Below are 18,164 nucleotides of genomic sequence, written 5' to 3'. Positions count from 1 at the left end.
GCCCCAAGGTGGAGGGGTGCATGGCTCCCATTTTCCCCAATGGGGAAACCGAAGCACAGAGTAGGTAGGGTCCCACTGCCCAGGGTCCCACAGCCCCTGAATTGTCAGGATTGGAGTCTAGGCTTCATGGCTCAGAGCCATGCCCAGAGTGGCCTCTGTTTACACTAACGAAAAAAAAAAATTAGGGAAGGCCAGGCATGGTGGCTCATGACTGTAATCCCAGCACTTTGGGAGGCTGAGGTGGGAGACTCTCTTTAGCCCGGGAGTTAGAGACCAACCTGGCCAACATGGTGAAACCCAGTCTCCACTAAAAACAGAAAGTGGCCAGGTGCGGTGGCTTGTGTCCGTAATTGCAGCTACCCAGGAGGCAGGAGAATAGCTTGAACCCAGGAAGCGAAGGTTGCAGTAAGCTGAGATCCCACCATGTACTTCACCCTGGGCGACTGAGGAAGACTCTGTCTCAAAAAAAAAAAAAAAAAATTAGGGCAAGACTGGGGCATGATGGTTCATGCCTTGAATCCCAGCACTTTGGGAGGCAGAGGCGGGGGGATCACTTGAGCCCAGGAGTTTGAGACCAGCCTGTGCAACATAGCAAGACCCCTGTCTCTGTATAATAAATGCATGCATACATAAATGTAAATAAATAAGTAAATGTAGGGAAAATATCACCAGCTAAAGGTGGGCTTAGAGTTTGCCGGTGGATCTGAAGAATGGGAGGGAGTAGCCACCAGGCAGGCCAAGCACTAACCCTTGATCCCAAGGACAATGGGAGCCATGGGAGGTGTTGGAGCAAAGGCCTTCATATAATAGGAGTGTCTGAGGGCCCATGATGGGTCCAGGACGCTGGGGAGCCGGGAGGAGGGGACAGAGGGTTTGGGCAGTGCCTCGCTGGAATCATTCATCGGCCCCGCAGCTGGAAAAGGTGCTTCAGCAAGGGGACATCAGTGAGTGCTGTGAGCCTTACATGGTGATGAAAGAAGTGGACGCCGCCAAGGTAAGCGTGTGGAGGCTGAACTGGGGGCAGGGTAGATCCCTGACTCAGCAGTCCTGGGATGCTGAGAGGGCAGGGGATGGGGATCTCCCCATAGAACAAAGAGAAGCTAGAGAAGCTGCGCCTGGCTGCCGAGCAGTTCTGCACCCGCCTGGGCCGCTACCGCATGCCCTTCGCTTGGACGGCGGTGCACTTGGCCAACATCGTGAGCAGCGCTGGGCAGCTGGACCGGGACTTGGACTCGGAGGGCGGTGAGGAGGCGGGGCTAGGGGCGGGGCTAAATGGTGGGGCTGCCCGACCTGGGGCGGGGCTACGGGGCCCGGGGGTGCGCCCTCTGCTGGCCGAACTGTGCCGCCCCTGGGTCTCCCAATTTCATCTCGGTCCCCCGTTTGTCATTGTCACTGTCTCCTCTAGAGCGCCGGCCAGCCTGGACAGACCGCCGCCGTCGGGGACCCCAGGACCGGTCGAGCAGCGGGGACGATGCCTGCAGCTTCTCTGGCTTCCGTCCGGCCACACTAACTGTCACAAACTTCTTTAAGCAGGTGTCCTACCCTGGTGCCAGGGACTCCCCCATTCCCCACTGGCCACATCATCCCTGGGGACCCCTAGCCCCCTGGCCCAGTTTGACGGCAGCGGGTCCCATGTAGGAGGCTGAACGACTCAGCGATGAGGACCTCTTCAAGTTCCTGGCTGACATGAGGCGCCCATCGTCCCTGCTGCGGCGACTTCGTCCTGTGACTGGTACGTGGCACACCCTGTCCGTACACAAGATGTGTACACTCTCAGTCACTCAACAGACCTACACCGACAGCACCTACTGTGCCAGGCACCAAAACCCAACAATGACCGTGATGGACAAATCCCTGACCTCAGGGGCTGGCTGCACCTGCTAATGGGGACCACAGATGAGAAGCAGAGATGGATATCCCATCAGTGGGGGGCTAATAGCAGGGGACAGGCAGGGGTCCTGGGGACAGAACTGATCAAATGTAGGGGTAAGGCCAGGGTGCAGTGGTTCAAGCCTGTAACCCCAACCCTCTGGGAGACTGAGGCAGGAGGAGGATCATTTGAGCCCAGGAGTTCAAGACCAGCCTGGGGGCCAGGTGCAGTGGTGCATGCCTGTAATCCCAGCACTTTGGGAGACCGAGGCAGGTGGGTCACCTGAGTTCAGGAGTTTGAGACCAGCCTGGCAAACATGGTGAAACCCCTTCTCTACTAAAAATATAAAAATTAGCTGGGTGTGGTGGCTCACACCTGTAATCCCAGCTACCTGGGAGGCTGAGGCAGGAGAATCACTTGAATCTAGGAGGCAGAGGTTACAGTGAGCCAAAATCTCCAGCCTGGCAGAGGTTGCAGTGAGCACTCCAGCCTGGGCAACAGAGAGCGACTTCACCTCAAAAAAAAAAAAAAAAAAAAAAAAAAACAGAAAAATGTAGGGCAAGAGACAGCAGAGTTGAGGGCAATTTCTGTCCCTGGCATCTGAGGTACACAGCCCCAGTCCCCAGAGAACACTGTGGGAGACTCTGCCAGAGGGTGGGCTGGGCCAGGAGGCTCCCAGGCAGGTGCAAACCGGTTCTTCCCTCCCCAGCCCAGCTCAAGATCGACATTTCTCCAGCTCCTGAAAATCCCCACTTCTGCCTCTCCCCTGAGCTGCTTCATATCAAGCCCTACCCGGACCCCAGGGGCCGGCCCACCAAGGAGATCCTGGAGTTCCCTGCCCGAGAAGTCTACTCCCCCCATACCAGCTACAGGTACGGCCTCCAGGGCCCAGCTGGCCACCTAATGGGGGGTAATTCCTGCATCATGCTGGGTGGGGTCTCCCAAAGCTGAGTACACACATAGATACCCCGAGTGAGATGCCACGACTCTGCTTTAATGAGGGGCGTATAGCCATGAAAGGGTACATGTCCTTCCTCCACCCCTCCGCAATGGGACAACGTCCTCCACCTTTGTCCCCACCCACGTCCGTCTCTGCTCTGTGCTCGGAAGTGGGGCCCGGCGCCCTGGCTGATCGCAGTGGACAGGCAGTTCCTCCCTGCAGAGGGGCCTCATGGGGCACGGCAGTGTCCATTGCAGCATGACTGGTCCTCAGTTCCATCCAGGCAGGTTCAAGCTGGGAGCGCTGCTGTGTGGAGTCTGGGAAGGGAGATGTGGCTCAGCCCAGGCGAGGGGTCCCCTTTCCAGCTGCCCTGTGTGCCCCCAATCCAGCTGCCCCTCCTGCCAAAGTCCCACCAGGCTCACCTCTCCTGGATCTGTCGCAGCCTGTGCTGCTGTGCCACCATCTCCCGCCTCTGCCGCTGCATGTGGCCTGCGAGGGCCCACAGGATATGGCTCTGCTTGTCGGCGTGAGCCTGTGGGGGTCAGAATGCAAACTTCAGCTGGCGGCCACCTCACTTCCCATCCCCTGGCCCCCTTCCCAGGCCCCCCTATTGTATGTTTGACCCAGCAAGTCATCAGTGCTCTTTGGCCTCAATTTCCCTATCTGTAAAATGGGGATTAAATAGGACTTCTTCATAGGGTGGTGGTCAACATCATATGGATTATTAAAGGGCATAGAACAGTGCTGGGTACTTACTGGGTACTCGCAAAATGTTACCAGTTTCTCTAGTAGTAAGAATTTATTGGCTGGGCACAGTGGCTCACGCCTGTAATCCTAGCACTTTGAGAGGCCGAGGCAGGCAGCTCCTTTGAGGCCAGGAGTTTGAGACCAGCCTGGCCAACATGGTGAAATCCTGTCTCTACTAAAAAATACAAAAATTAGTTGGGCGTGGTGGCGCATGCCTGTAATTCCAGCTACTTGGTAGGCTGAGGAAGGGGAATCACTTGAACCCAGGAGGTGGAGGTTGCCGTGAGCCAAGATTGCGCCACTGCACTCCAGCCTGGGTGACAGAGTGAGATTCCATCTCAAAAAAAAAAAAGAAAGAAATTGGTCAGGCATGGTGGCTCATTTACCGATAAACCCAGCACTTTGGGAGGCTGAGGCCGGCAGATCACGAGGTCAGGAGATCAAGGCCATCCTGGCTAACAGGGTGAAACCCCATCTCTACTATAAATACGAAAAATTAGCTGGGCATGGTAGTGTGTGCCTACAGTTCCAGCTACTTGGGAGACTGAGGCAGGAGAATCGCTTGAACCCGGGAGGCGGAGGTCACAGTGAGCTGAGATCATGCCACTGTACTCCAGCCTGGGTGACAAAGCGAGACTCCATCTAAAAAAAAAAAAATTTATTCAGCACCAACTGTGCCCATCCCATGCTGGATATTTTACCTGCACTGAGTACCTGGCTCTACTGGGAGATATGAGGTGTTGCCCTTATTTGCAAATGGGGAAACTGAGGCACACAAAAGGACATGGGTTTTGTCCGGGGATATGCAGGGTAGGGGCCACGGAGCTGAGAGGCTGATCTGGGAAATCTTTGGGACTCAAGGTGCAGAAGCAAGTTCTGGCCAGGAATCAGGGTCTCAGCCCACTAGGGCTGGGGGAGCCCCTTACCTTTAAGGCCTCCAGTTCTTCGTAGGCATGCCCCAGCCAGGCACTCCTCAGCTGGGCTTCTAGTTGTCGCACACCGTCTTGTAGAACCTTCTGTGCCTGGGCCACCTCCCCCAGCACCTCAGCTGTGGCCTCTGCATGCAGCTGCAGAATATCCTCCTCCTTCTGCTTAATAAACAGTGGGTCACTAGTAGGATGACCAACTCATCTTTGTGTACCCAAGACTTGCCGGATTTTATCACTGAAAATCTTGTATCCCGGGAATCCCCTCAGTCCTGGGCAAACCAGGATGACTGGTTACCCTAGACATAAACTCCACTTTGGACTCCTGGCCACCCCGCAGTGTCCCAGCTACAGTACCCACCTGAGTCTCCAACAGGCTTACTCGAAGTTCCTGGGCTGCCTCCCGGCCCTGGCTGACCTCCTGCCCCAGGAGTTCCACTGTGCGGCCATAGAGACCGAGGTTGCTCCTGGCCTTGGCCAGCCGTGTCTCCGTGGTCCTGTACACACCATTGAGGGCCTGACCCAGCTGCAGGGTCCCGTGGAAGAGCAGGGTCAGCTCCTCATGGCGTGCCAGTTCTGTGCCGCCCCCAGGGGCCACTGAGGCAGGCCGGGCTACCATTGCCAGGGCCCACAGGAGGCACAGAGCGAGCACTGGCATGACGGAGGGTCTGAGTGTGTAGCCACAGCACTGCCACCGATGCCTTTTATGCCCCACACCCCGCCAATCCCCGGTCAATCATTAACTGGCCAGCCGGGTGCCCCACGTTGCACAAGGGCCTGGCGGTGGTGCGATAGTTGCATCAGGCAAATGTCCGGCTGGGCCACGCTGGGATCACGCTTCCTGGGGCTCAGGGCCAGGTGTGGGTGAGGGGCACTGGGAGAGGACGGGCTCCAGACCCTGCTGGGAGTTGCTGAGACTTACCATGCTGAGACTGTTTCTCCCTCTATGAATAGGCATCACAATGATGACGGTCATAATGGTAAAGAATTTATAAGTACTGATGGTTTGCCCAGAGCTGTTCAGCTGCCATTACAATATCTGCTCTTGTTCCCTCCCACACATTTGCCACACTGCGGGGGCTTTTATTGGCCTGGTTCGTGGCCAAGGGAGCAGGTGCAGGTGGCGGAGACTTTCCCAAGGTCACGCAGCCTGACCCAAACCCTGCATATGCCTGGATCACCACTGACTGCCATTTTACTCCCTGGGTGATTGTGCAAGTGCCTCAGTTTCCCTGCTTGTAAAATGCTGGTGATGTTTGTCCTGCCTTGTGAGCTACCTGTAAGAAGTAAATGGGTTATTTCATGTTGAGTGCTTAGGACGGAGCCTGGCACACAGTAGGTGCATTTAGTGTATTGTAGTAGTAGTGTTTGGTGCAATTATTGTCATTGTTGTTATTTTATCCTCATCAGTATCATTACACAGGCTCAGCTGTGTATAATGGAGTGCCCATTATACACCCAGGGAAACTGAGGCCCAGAGAGGGGCCAAGGCATGTACAGAGTTGCCCCTGAGGGAAGGAGGCAGGACTCTGACTCTGGCCTCAGTTTCCCCACCTGAGAAATAGGCCTCATGACCCTAGTGACCTCCTGAGGGAAGGGCAGTCAGGCCCCTGAGTGCAGCTTAGGCTTGACCACTGGCCACATGAGCGACCTTGGAACTCTGGCCCTGAGTGCCTCGCTGTTCTCTGCCTTCTGTGTATCACTGTGCCCATGAGTGCCTCCAATGTGCCTCTATTCCCTCCCTCTACCACGTTGTCCCCAGTCTGTGTTTTGAGGGTGCTCACTTGTCCCCCACCCTCTGCCCTCTGTCCTATCTCCTGCCTGATGCCTGTATTACCTCCTGCCTGGTCCTCAATGCCCCAGCCTCGTGACCCACTCTCCCCGGACAGTCTGTGCTCCCAGCCAGCCTTGTTCCATCAGCCCAGCTTTGTATGTGTGCACCTTCAGGGGCCCTGTCCCTCTGATGCCCCCATCCTGTCCCCCACAGGAACCTGCTGTATGTGTACCCGCACAGCCTCAACTTCAGCAGCCGCCAGGGCTCCGTGCGCAACCTCACCGTGCGAGTGCAGTACATGACGGGCGAAGACCCCAGCCAGGCCCTGCCGGTCAGTGGCTGTGCCCCAGGGAAGCGGGGCAGGGCATCCCCCGTGGGTCCCTCATGCATCCACTCCCCCAGGTCATCTTCGGCAAGTCCAGCTGCAGTGACTTTGCCCGTGAGGCCTTCACACCGGTGGTCTACCATAACAAGTATGTAGGGACATGAGGACCTTGGGGGCACCATGGAGGCAGGAAGAGTCCCTTACATAGACACAAAGGGCAGCACTGATGGGAATACAGGACAAAGGGAGGAGGAGGCTCCCAGAGTGCTAATAAGGGAAACTGAGGCAGAGAGCAGGAACAGTGGAGCCCACAGCAATGAGGGGGTGGCGCGGCAGAGGCAGCGGGGCAGACAGTGGGGACCCTAGCCCCCTGCAGATCCCCCAGCCCGATTCCACCAGGTCTCCCGAGTTCTACGAGGAGTTCAAGCTGCGACTTCCGGCCTGCATGACGGGGAACCATCACCTGCTCTTCACCTTCTACCACGTCAGCTGCCAGCCCCGGCCGGGCACCGCCCTGGAGACGCCCGTGGGCTTTACTGTGAGCTGTCCCCTCCCTCCCTCCCCCGGAGCCCTCCTCGTCCCCAAGCCTGGCCACAGACCTGACCCCCAGCCTCTCCCCAGTGGATCCCACTGCTGCAGCACGGCCGCCTGAGGACCGGCCCCTTCTGTCTCCCGGTGTCCGTGGACCCGCTGCCACCCAGCTATTCTGTGCTCACACCTGACGTATGTGCCCCAGAGCTCCTGCCTGCCAATGCACAGTCCCAAGAAGCCCTCCCAAGTCACCTGCCTTCCTTCCTGTCCATCCGAGAGGCTGGTTGTCCTCTACTGCATAGCTTATCATCCCCGTTAATGCCTCGCTGTTAAGATGGCAGGCACGTCCACGAAGATTCCCATCACCTCTCTGCTCCATTCCCACTTTAACCACCTGATCGCTGTCCCGGCCCCTTAACACCTTACCATTCCCCACGAGTACACCATCATTAATGTCCCAAGGCCGTGAATCTACCTATGCCATCTCCTGACCTATGCAATGATTATTCATTCACCCTGTGTCTCCGTTCTCTGTCCCCCTCCTTGGCATGTGGGTTTCCAGCCTGCCCCGTGGACCCCCTCAGTCTCCTGGGACCAGGGCTGGGGCCAGGGTGCTCGGCTGCACACCCCCCCCCCAGCCTGGGCTACACTCCAGCTGCAGTGTTGCAATGGCTGGGGCTGCTGGGTGACCTGATCAGTCGGGGAGGGTGACCAGTGCCCACCCGGTGCCTCCCTCCCACAGGTGGCGCTGCCGGGCATGCGCTGGGTGGATGGTCACAAGGGCGTGTTCAGTGTGGAGCTCACTGCTGTGTCTTCTGTGCACCCCCAGGTACGGGGTGGGACGGGAACCCAGGAGTCCTGCCCTGCTCACCCTTGCCTGTCCTAGGATTGAGTAACAGTTGCCAGTGGTGAAGTCTGGCCTCACACAGTGGACGTGACTTTGGTCAGCTGGTCCCAGCTTACAGGGAATCTGCTGATTCAGGCGGGGGTGATCTTCATCCCCTGGGGCCCCACCCTGCTAACCCCACATCCCTACCCAGGACCCCCACTTGGACAAGTTCTTCACTCTGGTGCACGTCCTGGAGGAGGGGGCCTTCCCATTCCGGCTCAAGGATGCTGTGCTGAGCGAGGGTAATGTGGAACAGGAGCTGCGGGCCAGTCTTGCGGCCCTGCGCCTGGCCAGCCCCGAACCCCTCGTGGCCTTCTCCCACCACGTGCTGGACAAGCTCGTGCATCTGGTCGTCAGGCCTCCCATCATCAGTGGCCAGATTGGTGAGTGACTTTGGCCCCAGATCTGTCTCTCCTTCCAGCACATGGCTTCTCCATCCCGAGGAGCTCTTCTATAAGCCCGTTTAGCTCTCTGGCCATTTACCTTACCTGAGAAGTGACCCCCAGCCCCCTTCACCCAGAGAAGGTCTTCTGTGACCCTTTAATGGGGTCATGATCCCTCGAATCCTGATGTCTCTATATTTGGAAAGTGGGCGGGGAGGGGAGAGGCCTTGGGCCCTGGAACTTGACCTCTGCTTGCCCCACAGTGAACCTGGGCCGTGGAGCCTTTGAAGCAATGGCCCATGTAGTCAGCCTTGTCCACCGGAGCCTGGAGGCAGCCCAGGATGCCCGCGGCCACTGCCCACAGCTGGCTGCCTACATTCACTATGCCTTTCGACTGCCTGGCACTGAGCCCAGCCTCCCGAGTGGTGAGTGTTTGTGGGAAACCCTGGGAGACAAGAACTATCTGGGAGAAGAGGCCAGTTGTGGTTCATGCCTGTAATCCCAGGACTTTAGGAAGCTGAGGTGGATGGATCATTTGAGGTCAGGAGTTCAAGATCAACCTGGCCAACATGGTGAAACCCTGTCTCCTAAAAATATAAAAATTAGCCAGGGCCAGGCATGGTGGCTCATGCCTGTAATCCCAGCACTTTGGGAGGCTGAAGCAGGTGGATCACTTGAGGAGTCAGGAGTTTGAGACCAGCCTGGCTAACATGGTGAAACCCTGTCTCTACTAAAAATACAAAAATTAGCTGGTCGTGGTGGTGAGTGCCTGTAATCCCAGCTACTAGGGAGACTGAATCACTTGAACCCAAGAGGCGGACATTGCAGTGAGCCAAGGTCATGCAGCTGCACTCCAGCCTGGGTGACAGAGTGAGACTCCATCTCAAAAAAAAAAAATCAGTCAAGCCGGGTAGCACACATCTGTAGTCCCAGCTACTCGAGAGGCTGAGGCAGGAGAATTGCTTGAACCTGGGAGGCAGAGGTTGCAATGAGCCGACATCAAACCACCGCACTCCAGCTTAGACGACAAGAGCAAAACTCTGTCTCAACACAATAATAAGAGTCAGGGTCTTACTCTGTTGGCCAGGCTGGAGTGCTAGAGTGCAGCGTCATGACCATAGCTCACTGCTGCCTTAGACTCCTGGGTTCAGGTAATACCATTGCCTCAGCCTCTCCGAGTAGCTGGAACCACAGGCATGCACTGCAATGCCTGGATAATTTTTTCATTAATTTTTTGTAGGAACAGAGTCACGCGATATTGGCCTGGCTGGGCTTGAACTCTTGGGCTCAAGCAATCCTCCCGGCTCGGCCTCCCAAAGTGCTAAGATTGTAGGCATGAGCCGCTGTAAAACTATCCTCAGTTTTTCAATACCCCCCACATCTTTGTGAGGCAGCAGCTGTTATACCCATTTTATAGATGAGGAACTTGGAGGCTCAGAGAAGAAAAGTGATTTTGCAAAGATGGGCTGAGTAGGAAGGGACTGAGAGGCATCACATCAGGTGGGTGGGTGGTTGACCCTATTCATTCCATCCTCAGGGGCCCCTCCAGTGACAGTACAGGCTGCCACACTGGCCCGTGGCTCTGGTCGCCCCGCAAGCCTCTACCTGGCCCGTTCCAAGAGCATCAGCAGTAGCAACCCCGACCTTGCTGTGGCCCCTGGCTCTGTGGATGATGAGGTTTCCCGCATCCTGGCCAGCAAGGTAGGGCAACAGGGGCCCTGGAATCTCCAGCCTCAATGGTTGTGGCTGCCACCCGGGTGGGCGAAGAATCTCTGTTGATGAGGCATGGGAAACAAGAGACGGTAACATGGATGGAGGCTTAACTCTGGGCAGTAGAGTTGGGCTGGGCTGTCACAGGCTGTGGCGTATGGGTCAGACTTTGTACTGAATTCTGTACTTCATGACTGACCCGAGGATGGGTGGTGGAACTTGGCGTGGCTGAACAAAGAGCGGCATGTACCTAGTGTAGTAGGTGCATATACACATTCACCCCACGCATACGCCTGCACGGGTGCGTATACACATTCACCCCAAGCATACGCCTGCACGGGTGCGTATACACATTCACCCCACGCATACGCCTGCACGGGTGCGTATACACATTCACCCCACGCATACGCCTGCACGGGTGCGTATACACATTCACCCCACGCATACCCCTGCACGGGTGCGTATACACATTCACCCCACGCATACCCCTGCACGGGTGCGTATACACATTCACCCCACGCATACCCCTGCACGGGTGCGTATACACATTCACCCCACGCATACCCCTGCACGGGTGCGTATACACATTCACCCCACGCATACCCCTGCACGGGTGCGTATACACATTCACCCCACGCATACCCCTGCACGGGTGCGTATACACATTCACCCCACGCATACCCCTGCACGGGTGCGTATACACATTCACCCCACGCATATGCCTGCACGGGTGCGTATACATATTCACCCTATACTTGTATGTACATGGGTCCATGTACACATTCACCTCATGCATATATATATACAGGTGTGTATACACATGCATCCCATGCACAGATGGACAGGGGTGTGTATGCATGCACCCATGCACACATATACACAGGTATGTATAGGCATGCACCTGATGCACTTACATACATGTGCACATTTTTCAGGATTTTATGTGGGTGCACACGTGAGCACATGTATGGTCCAGAACTGTGTTCATGCTTGGTGTTTCATGCTGCTTTCCCTGCCCTCCACTGGGGATGCTACCACTTCTCCGTGTATCTCCAGGGCATCGATCGCTCACACTCCTGGGTGAATTCTGCTTATGCTCCAGGAGGCAGTAAGGCTGTGCTGCGGCGGGCGCCCCCTTATTGTGGGGCCGACCCCAGACAGGTGCCCTTCCTACCTGTTCCTGCACTCATGTGACACCACCTCAGCATGAGCTCCTCTCACCTCACATTTTTGGCTGCATCTGACTAACCTCAGGGGGCTGCCTGAAGGAGGTGGCAGACCCATCTCCTGCCTTTGTTTGGGGCTGAGAAGTCTGTGTTTAGACGAACTGGGTCATCTTAACTGGCCTTTTGCTGCCACATAGGCCACAGTCTCAGGGAGAGACGGAAGGCACAGGGGTGAAATGCAAATAGCATGCAAATGAACTGCCAATCCAGTCACCCATCACCTCACTGCCCTGCATGGCCTGTTCACCTCCCTTTAATCCACCCCGTTCATGAGACTCTCAAAGGGCTGGAATTGAGCCTCTTGGCTTCCCTATCCCGTTTTAGACAAAGAGCTCCCCTTACCCTGCCTTTTTCCAGGTACCTGGTGTGGTTGAGGGTGGGTTTTGCCTTCAGACAGACCTGGCTTCAAGTCCTAGCTCTGCTGTGAGCTCACCCTGTGCTCTGAGCAATTGCATGTATCTTCCTGAGCCTCAGTTTCCTCATTTTGTAAAATGAAAATAACACTCCAAATTTTCAGATGCAGTTTGGGCTCACTAAAGTGTCCCCCCAGCAGTCCTGAGCCTGTGCTGGAGTTAGGGCTGAGGACACTGCCAGCGGGATTTTGTTGGGATGATAGATTCTTGGTCTGGCCTTGACCCTGAGCTTCTAGCTAGCTGGAGAAAGAGACATGGATCAAACAAATGGATAAGCGTATAATCACACAGCGTGGAAAGGAAGCAAATAGTACCCGAAGGCCAGCTTCCCTCTGCTTGGTCTTGGGGGCCTCTCCACGGGGGAAACATTTTTTGCTGGGACCTGAAGGGCAAGATAGAGTCAGCTAGGGAAGGGTGGGTGGGTGTGGGTATTCCAGGCAGAGGGAAAGGCACATACAAATATTGGGACCAAGGTCAGAGGGCCATAGGCAGGGAGAGGAGGCCACAGGACTTGTGTCCTTACACACTTGGCCCTAGGGCCTATTCCAGCGCTGTGCCCATCACCAAGGCAACCTGTACCCTACGATAGGCCCAGGGGACCGTTAGCAGAGCAAGCAGGGGGGCCTTAGAGCAGTCATTTCCTTGGATTGCTGGGAATCTGGAAATCTGGGTGACATGAAGCCTGGGCCTTTTCAATGGAAGGCCCTCCTGGTGCACACTGAGCAGTCAGGGCATGGCTGGGGCTGGGGTAGCTGGAGAGAGCCCTCAAGTGTCAGAGTAGGTCCCAGGGCTGGGTCAGCTCTGTCATCAGACCTCTTCTTCCTGCGAGCAGCCTCACCTCCCAGCCAGCGAAGGAGGAAGCAAGAGTGGAGCTTGAACAACTCTGCCCAAACACATTTCACAGTTGGGCACTGAGGCTCAAGCCAGGCTCGGACAGGCTCGGACAGGGCCAGGCTTAGACCCTCGGGCTCTCCCTGCTTTTCCCGGCACCTCATCCACATCTCACCTCCTCCATCCTCATCTCACCTCCTCCGTCCTCATCTCACCTCCTCCGTCCTCATCTCACCTCCTCCGTCCTCATCTCACCTCCTCCGTCCTCATCTCACCTCCTCCGTCCTCATCTCACCTCCTCCGTCCTCATCTCACCTCCTCCGTCCTCATCTCACCTCCTCCGTCCTCATCTCACCTCCTCCGTCCTCATCTCACCTCCTCCGTCCTCATCTCACCTCCTCCGTCCTCATCTCACCTCCTCCGTCCTCATCTCACCTCCTCCGTCCTCATCTCACCTCCTCCGTCCTCATCTCACCTCCTCCGTCCTCATCTCACCTCCTCATCACCTTGTGTTTAACCCTCTGTGTCCACACACCCTCCTCCCCCTCTGCACCCTCCTCTGTCCACTATGCTTACTAACTGGGTCACACTCTGCCCCTCGTCCACATTCACCCTCACCTCCTCTGGCCACACACATTCTTGCTGTCTACATTGATTTCATCTCCTCTGCCTTCACCCCACCTGCCATGCGCCCATTCCCAGCCTTCATGTGTTCTCAGTCCTGCTCCATCCACACTCCTCCTGCCAGTTTTGGTCACACTGCTTTGTCACTCACCACCTTACTGTGTTTTCATTGTTATTCTCACCTCCTCCATCACATTCTTTTTTTGTGAGATGGAGTCTTGCTCTGTCACCCAAGCTAGAGTGCAGTGATACAGTCAGAGCTCGCGGCAACCTCCCAGTCCCAGGGTCAAACAATCCTCCTGCCGTGGTCTCCTGAGTAGCTGGGACTACAGGCACACGCCACCAGCATTTTTTTTTTTTTTTTGAGCCCAAGTTTCCCTCTTGTTGCCCAGGCTGGAGTGCAGTAGCACAGTCTCGGCTCACTGCAACCTCCGCCTCCCAGGTGCAAGCGATTCTCCTGCCTCCGCCTCCTGAATAGCTGGGATTACAGGCATGCGCCACCATGCCCGGCTAATCTTTTTGAATTTTTAGAAGAGACGGGGTTTCTCCATACTGGTCAGGCTGGTCCCAAACTCCTGACCTCAGGTGATCCACCCGCCTCAGCTTCCCAAAGTGCTGGGATTACAGGCATGAGCCACAGCGCCCAGCCTATTTTTGTTTATATATATAATTTGTATATATATATATATATATTTAGTAGAGTCAGTGTCTCACTATGTTGCCCAGGCTCGTCTTAAACTCCTGGGTTCAAGCAGTCCTCCTGCCTCAGCTTCCCAAAGTGCTGGGATGACAGGTATTGAGCCACCCTCCCAGCCTCACATTCCTCTCCCACACCCACACGCCTTGATCTTGACTCCTCAGCTGTCTCCAGCTCCTCTTTTGATTGTCCCTGCCCCCACTGCCCTGTCTACTCCCACAGCACCCTGGCCATGCCAAGCAGCCTCCCATACCCACACATGCTCGCCCATCTCATTCCTGCCTGCCCCCACTGCCCGTCCGTGGCCCCATCCTATCCTTGTGGAATCATTTCTTTCTTTCTTTTCACACTGACCCACCTCCTTTCCCCACTCCCCGTCTGCGTGGACACATCTCTCCAGCCATATAGCCCTCCCCTTCATCCACACTAACCCTCTCCTCGCCATCACATCCCATCGTAGGCCATTGACTGCATCTCTAGCCGAGCCTCCTCCTACCTCGAGGGCTCCTCCTCAGCCCCACCAGCCATCCAGCCGAGCCGCACTGTGCAGAAGGTAGTGGGGGGAGGGGTGGATGACTCCATTTGTGTCCCAGCCCCCAGCAAAGGGGTCCAGTGTTCCTCCCCCAACCAGAGCCCAGCAGGGTCCGGCGAGCCCAGGGAAAGGGCACGTCCACTCCTCTTGCCCCTCTCCTGCGTCACTCCTGCTGCACTAACCCAAGCCCAGCAGCTGCATCCTCCCCTGGCATGCCGTCCAGAGTGGGTACTGGAGGGGGTGGTGCCTGGCGCTCTGTGACCCCTGCCTGTGTCCCCAGCTGCTTCATGAGGAGCTGGCTCTGCAGTGGGTGGTGAGCAGCAGTGCAGTGCGCGAGGCCATCCTCCAGCATGCCTGGTTCTTCTTCCAGCTCATGGTGAGACCCCCTTCTCCCTGCCTGGTGGCAAGATACCCCCAAGAAGACCCCCTTCCCCTTTTTTTTTTTTTTTTTGAGACGGGGACTCGCTATGTTGCCCAGGAGGGAATGCAGTGATCCCACTATTGATCAGCATTGATCAGCGCAGGAGTTTTGACCTGCTCTGTTTCTGACCTGGGCGGGTTCATCCCTCCTTAGGCAGCCTGGTGGTCTCCTGCTCCTGGGAGGTCACCATATTGATGCTGAACTTAGTGCGAACACGCAATCGGCATAGCACACTGCAGCCCAGAACTCCTGGGTTCAAGCGATCCTCCAGCCTCAGCCTCCCGAGTAGCTTGGACTACAGGCACGTGCCACTGCCCCGGCATCCCTTCCTTTTTTAAGAGAGAAGCCCCCTGAGATTGCAGCTGAGATATTTGAGAAACAGCCCCAAGAGACCCATTTCCACTCCTAGAGAGATGAGAGGTACTTAAGGTGGTGTCTCCATGGAGAGACTGTACCTGAAACCCCCTTCAGCGAGAGAGAGAGCCCCCCCTTCCCTATGAGACTCTTTAGGGACAGAAACCGCTAAGAGACCCTGACCCAGACAGGAGACCTCCATCCTGCAAGAGAGATTCCTGGGAAGAAAGGGAAAGCTGTGCCGGGCATGGTGGCTCCTGCCTGTAACCCCAGCACTGTAGGAGGCTGAGGTAGGTGGATCACCTGAGATCAGGAGTTCAAGACCATCCTGGCCAACACAGTGAAACTCTATCTCTGCTAAAAATACGAAAGTTAGCCGGGCATGGTAGCATGTGTCTGTAATCCCAGCTACATGGGAGACTGAGGCAGGAGAATCGCTTAAACCCAGGAGGCAGAGGTTGCAGTGAGTCAAGATCATGCCACTGCATTCTAGCCTGGACAACAGAGTGAGACTCTGTCTCAACAACAAAAATGAAAGCTTTCTTTTTTTTTTTTTTTGAGATGGAGTCTCGCTCTGTTGTGCAGTCTGGAGTGCAGTGGCACAGTCTCAGCTCACTGCAGCCTCCCAGGTTCAAGCAATCCTCCTGCCTCAGCCCCCCTAATAACTGGGATTACAGGCACGTGTCACCTTGCCCGGCTAATTTTTGTATTTTGTTATTTCTTTCTTTCTTTTTTTTTTTTCTTTTATCCTGTCCCTCTAGAGAAAAGTTTTGTATTTTTAGTAGAGACTGGATTTTGCCATGTTGGCCAGGCTGGTCTCAAACTCCTAACCTCAGGTGATCTACCCACCTAGGCCTCCCAAAGTGCTGGGATTATAGGCATGAGCCACCACCCCCTTCCCAAGGGAAAGCTTTCTGATCAAGGTAGAGACATCCCTGAAACTCTTCAATAGGTGCATTGAATGCCCCCTTCCCAGGGCCTGCTGGCCATATCCCCTGAGCTCCCTTCAAGTCCAGTGCCTCTAGCCCTACCCTTTGTCCCACCTCTGGACTTTGCCCTGGTGAGACCTGCATAAGCCCCTCCCATACCCTCTCAGCCTTCCCACTCCTGTACTCCTGGGATGCTCACAGGATTGGCCCATGGCTTTGTCAAGCCCCAGCCACCCACATCCCTCAGGCCTCAACTTCTGCCTGCAGCTATGGAGCTCAAACGTACCTTCAGCCCACCTCCCTTGCTACTAAAGCCACGCCCCTTCTGTCAAGCCTCCTCCACGCACAGCCCTTCAAGCCCCACCCACAGCCCTCTCACCTTACCTCCAGGTGAAGAGTATGGCGCTGCACCTGCTTCTTGGCCAGCGACTGGACACACCCCGCAAGCTGCGCTTCCCTGGGCGCTTCCTGGACGACATCACTGCCTTGGTGGGCTCTGTGGGCCTGGAGATCATCACCCGTGTCCACAAGGTGGGAGATGTGGGGTCTCAATGTGGGAAGTAACCTCAGGGAGGACACAGCCAGCCAGGTGTGGGCACCAAGCCTGTCCAGTGCCTCCCGGCTGTAAGACTAAGAATCCACTTTGCCGGGGGCATCCGTTCATGTATTGTTTCTTGAGTGCCTGTGGTGTGCACAGCCCTGTGCTGGGTGTAGCAACATAACAATACACAAAACACCCAAATCCTTACCCTCATGGAGCTTTCAAGGGGTGAGCTGAAGAAAGTGAGGGATCATTCCATGGGATGTCTGGGGGAAGACCAATCCAGGCAGGAGGAATAGCAGATGCAAAGGCCGAGGCAGGACCATGCCTGGCGAATGGATGCCTAGATTGCCGTGGATGAGGAGGAAAATGGGGGTTGGTGGGCACAGGGACAGGGTAGACCCATTAGCCCTTAGCAGCCAGAGTATACAGCAAGTGCTCAATAAATGGATGTCGATGTTCTGAGACCCTGACAATGGACTTGTTCAGGCCCTGGATTACCAATTCCAATGCCCTTGAGGGCTAGAAGCCAACACTAATCATAATAGTAATAATATTGAGCTTTTTTTATTTTTTAATTTTTAAAAGCCAGTCAAATTTAGCAGTGGGGGGTTGTATACCAACTTTAGTGACACTGATGTTAATAGGTTCTGATAACCCACCACCATCGGACTAGCCAATAGTGAGCATTTATTGAGCACTTACTGCATATCTATAGCACTTTATCTGGATCGTGTCACAGAATTCTCACAACCTCACGAAGTTAGTATCGTATCGCCATTTTACTGATGGGGAAACCGAGGCATCGAATGGGTGAGGAGCTTACCCTTGAATTGCATGACTGACAAGGGCCAGAATGAGGTTTTGAATGTGAGCCACCAGCTCCAGAGCCCTTGCTGTCAATACAAATTTCAGTTGGGAAAGTGGGGGCTTATGGTGGACTAGAGAGCAGATGTCCCAGCTAACAGGGGCGACCATCACGCAGTCCAGCCAATGGAAACCCTGCAGGAATGCGGCTCAGCTGTGGCCAGCTTGGCTGTTTTTGGTTTTGGTTTTGAGGTAAGGTCTCTTTGCTCTGTCACCCAGGCTGGAGTGCAGTGGCATGATCATACTTCACTGGAGCCTCGACCTCCTGGGCTCAAGGGATCCTCCCTCCTCAGCCTCCCAAGTAGCTGTGACCAGAGGCACAAGCCACCATACTCAGCTATTTGTTTTTTATTTTTATTTTTTTTAGTAGAGTCAGGGTCTCACAATGTTGCCCAGACTGGTCTCCAACCCCTGAGCTCAAGGAATCCTCCCACGTTGGCTTCCCAAGGTGCTGGGATTACAAGCCTGAGCCACCATGCCTGGCCAGATTGTCTGGGGTTTCTTTGGGTGTGGTTTTATTTTTTATTTTATTTTATTTTATTTTATTTTATTTTTGAGACAGAGTTTTGCTGTTGTTACCCAGGCTGGAGTGCAATGGCATGATCTCGGCCCACCGCAACCTCCGCCTTCTGGA

General features: G+C 55.4%; 2 protein-coding genes across 9 annotated transcripts in view; one reads left to right on the top strand and one right to left on the bottom strand.

The window, feature by feature from the left end:
- The window catches only part of DOCK6 (dedicator of cytokinesis 6), a 60,806-nt gene that overhangs the window by 16,709 nt on the left and 25,933 nt on the right, over positions 1-18,164 (top strand). For 3 of the 8 annotated variants that reach the window (XM_035287010.3, XM_035287006.3, XM_078360597.1), the window contains 17 exons: positions 914-994; positions 1,089-1,242; positions 1,406-1,533; positions 1,639-1,732; positions 2,580-2,742; positions 6,471-6,588; positions 6,660-6,730; positions 6,982-7,120; positions 7,204-7,305; positions 7,856-7,942; positions 8,154-8,385; positions 8,649-8,810; positions 9,923-10,086; positions 11,152-11,256; positions 14,347-14,439; positions 14,699-14,794; positions 16,513-16,653. In XM_035287010.3, coding sequence (XP_035142901.3) covers positions 914-994; positions 1,089-1,242; positions 1,406-1,533; positions 1,639-1,732; positions 2,580-2,742; positions 6,471-6,588; positions 6,660-6,730; positions 6,982-7,120; positions 7,204-7,305; positions 7,856-7,942; positions 8,154-8,385; positions 8,649-8,810; positions 9,923-10,086; positions 11,152-11,256; positions 14,347-14,439; positions 14,699-14,794; positions 16,513-16,653 — 2,130 coding nt within the window. The remainder of the gene's footprint in view (positions 1-913; positions 995-1,088; positions 1,243-1,405; positions 1,534-1,638; positions 1,733-2,579; positions 2,743-6,470; positions 6,589-6,659; positions 6,731-6,981; positions 7,121-7,203; positions 7,306-7,855; positions 7,943-8,153; positions 8,386-8,648; positions 8,811-9,922; positions 10,087-11,151; positions 11,257-14,346; positions 14,440-14,698; positions 14,795-16,512; positions 16,654-18,164) is intronic. The other 5 variants (XM_078360599.1, XM_035287007.3, XM_078360598.1 and 2 more) reach the window with 3 other exon arrangements.
- Positions 2,844-5,161, bottom strand: ANGPTL8 (angiopoietin like 8). Its single transcript, XM_008987291.5, has 4 exons — positions 4,845-5,161; positions 4,484-4,645; positions 3,233-3,342; positions 2,844-3,127 (listed from the first exon to the last, which is right to left on the bottom strand). The coding sequence occupies exons 1-4, from the start codon at positions 5,139-5,141 to the stop codon at positions 3,100-3,102; spliced, it is 597 nt and encodes a 198-aa protein (XP_008985539.1). The 5' UTR covers positions 5,142-5,161; the 3' UTR covers positions 2,844-3,099.

Source organism: Callithrix jacchus, chromosome 22 (genome assembly GCF_049354715.1).
Source record: "Callithrix jacchus isolate 240 chromosome 22, calJac240_pri, whole genome shotgun sequence".
NCBI lineage: Eukaryota > Metazoa > Chordata > Mammalia > Primates > Cebidae > Callithrix > Callithrix jacchus.
Note: the sequence above shows the minus strand (reverse complement) of the source record. Positions and strands in the feature narration are given on the sequence as shown.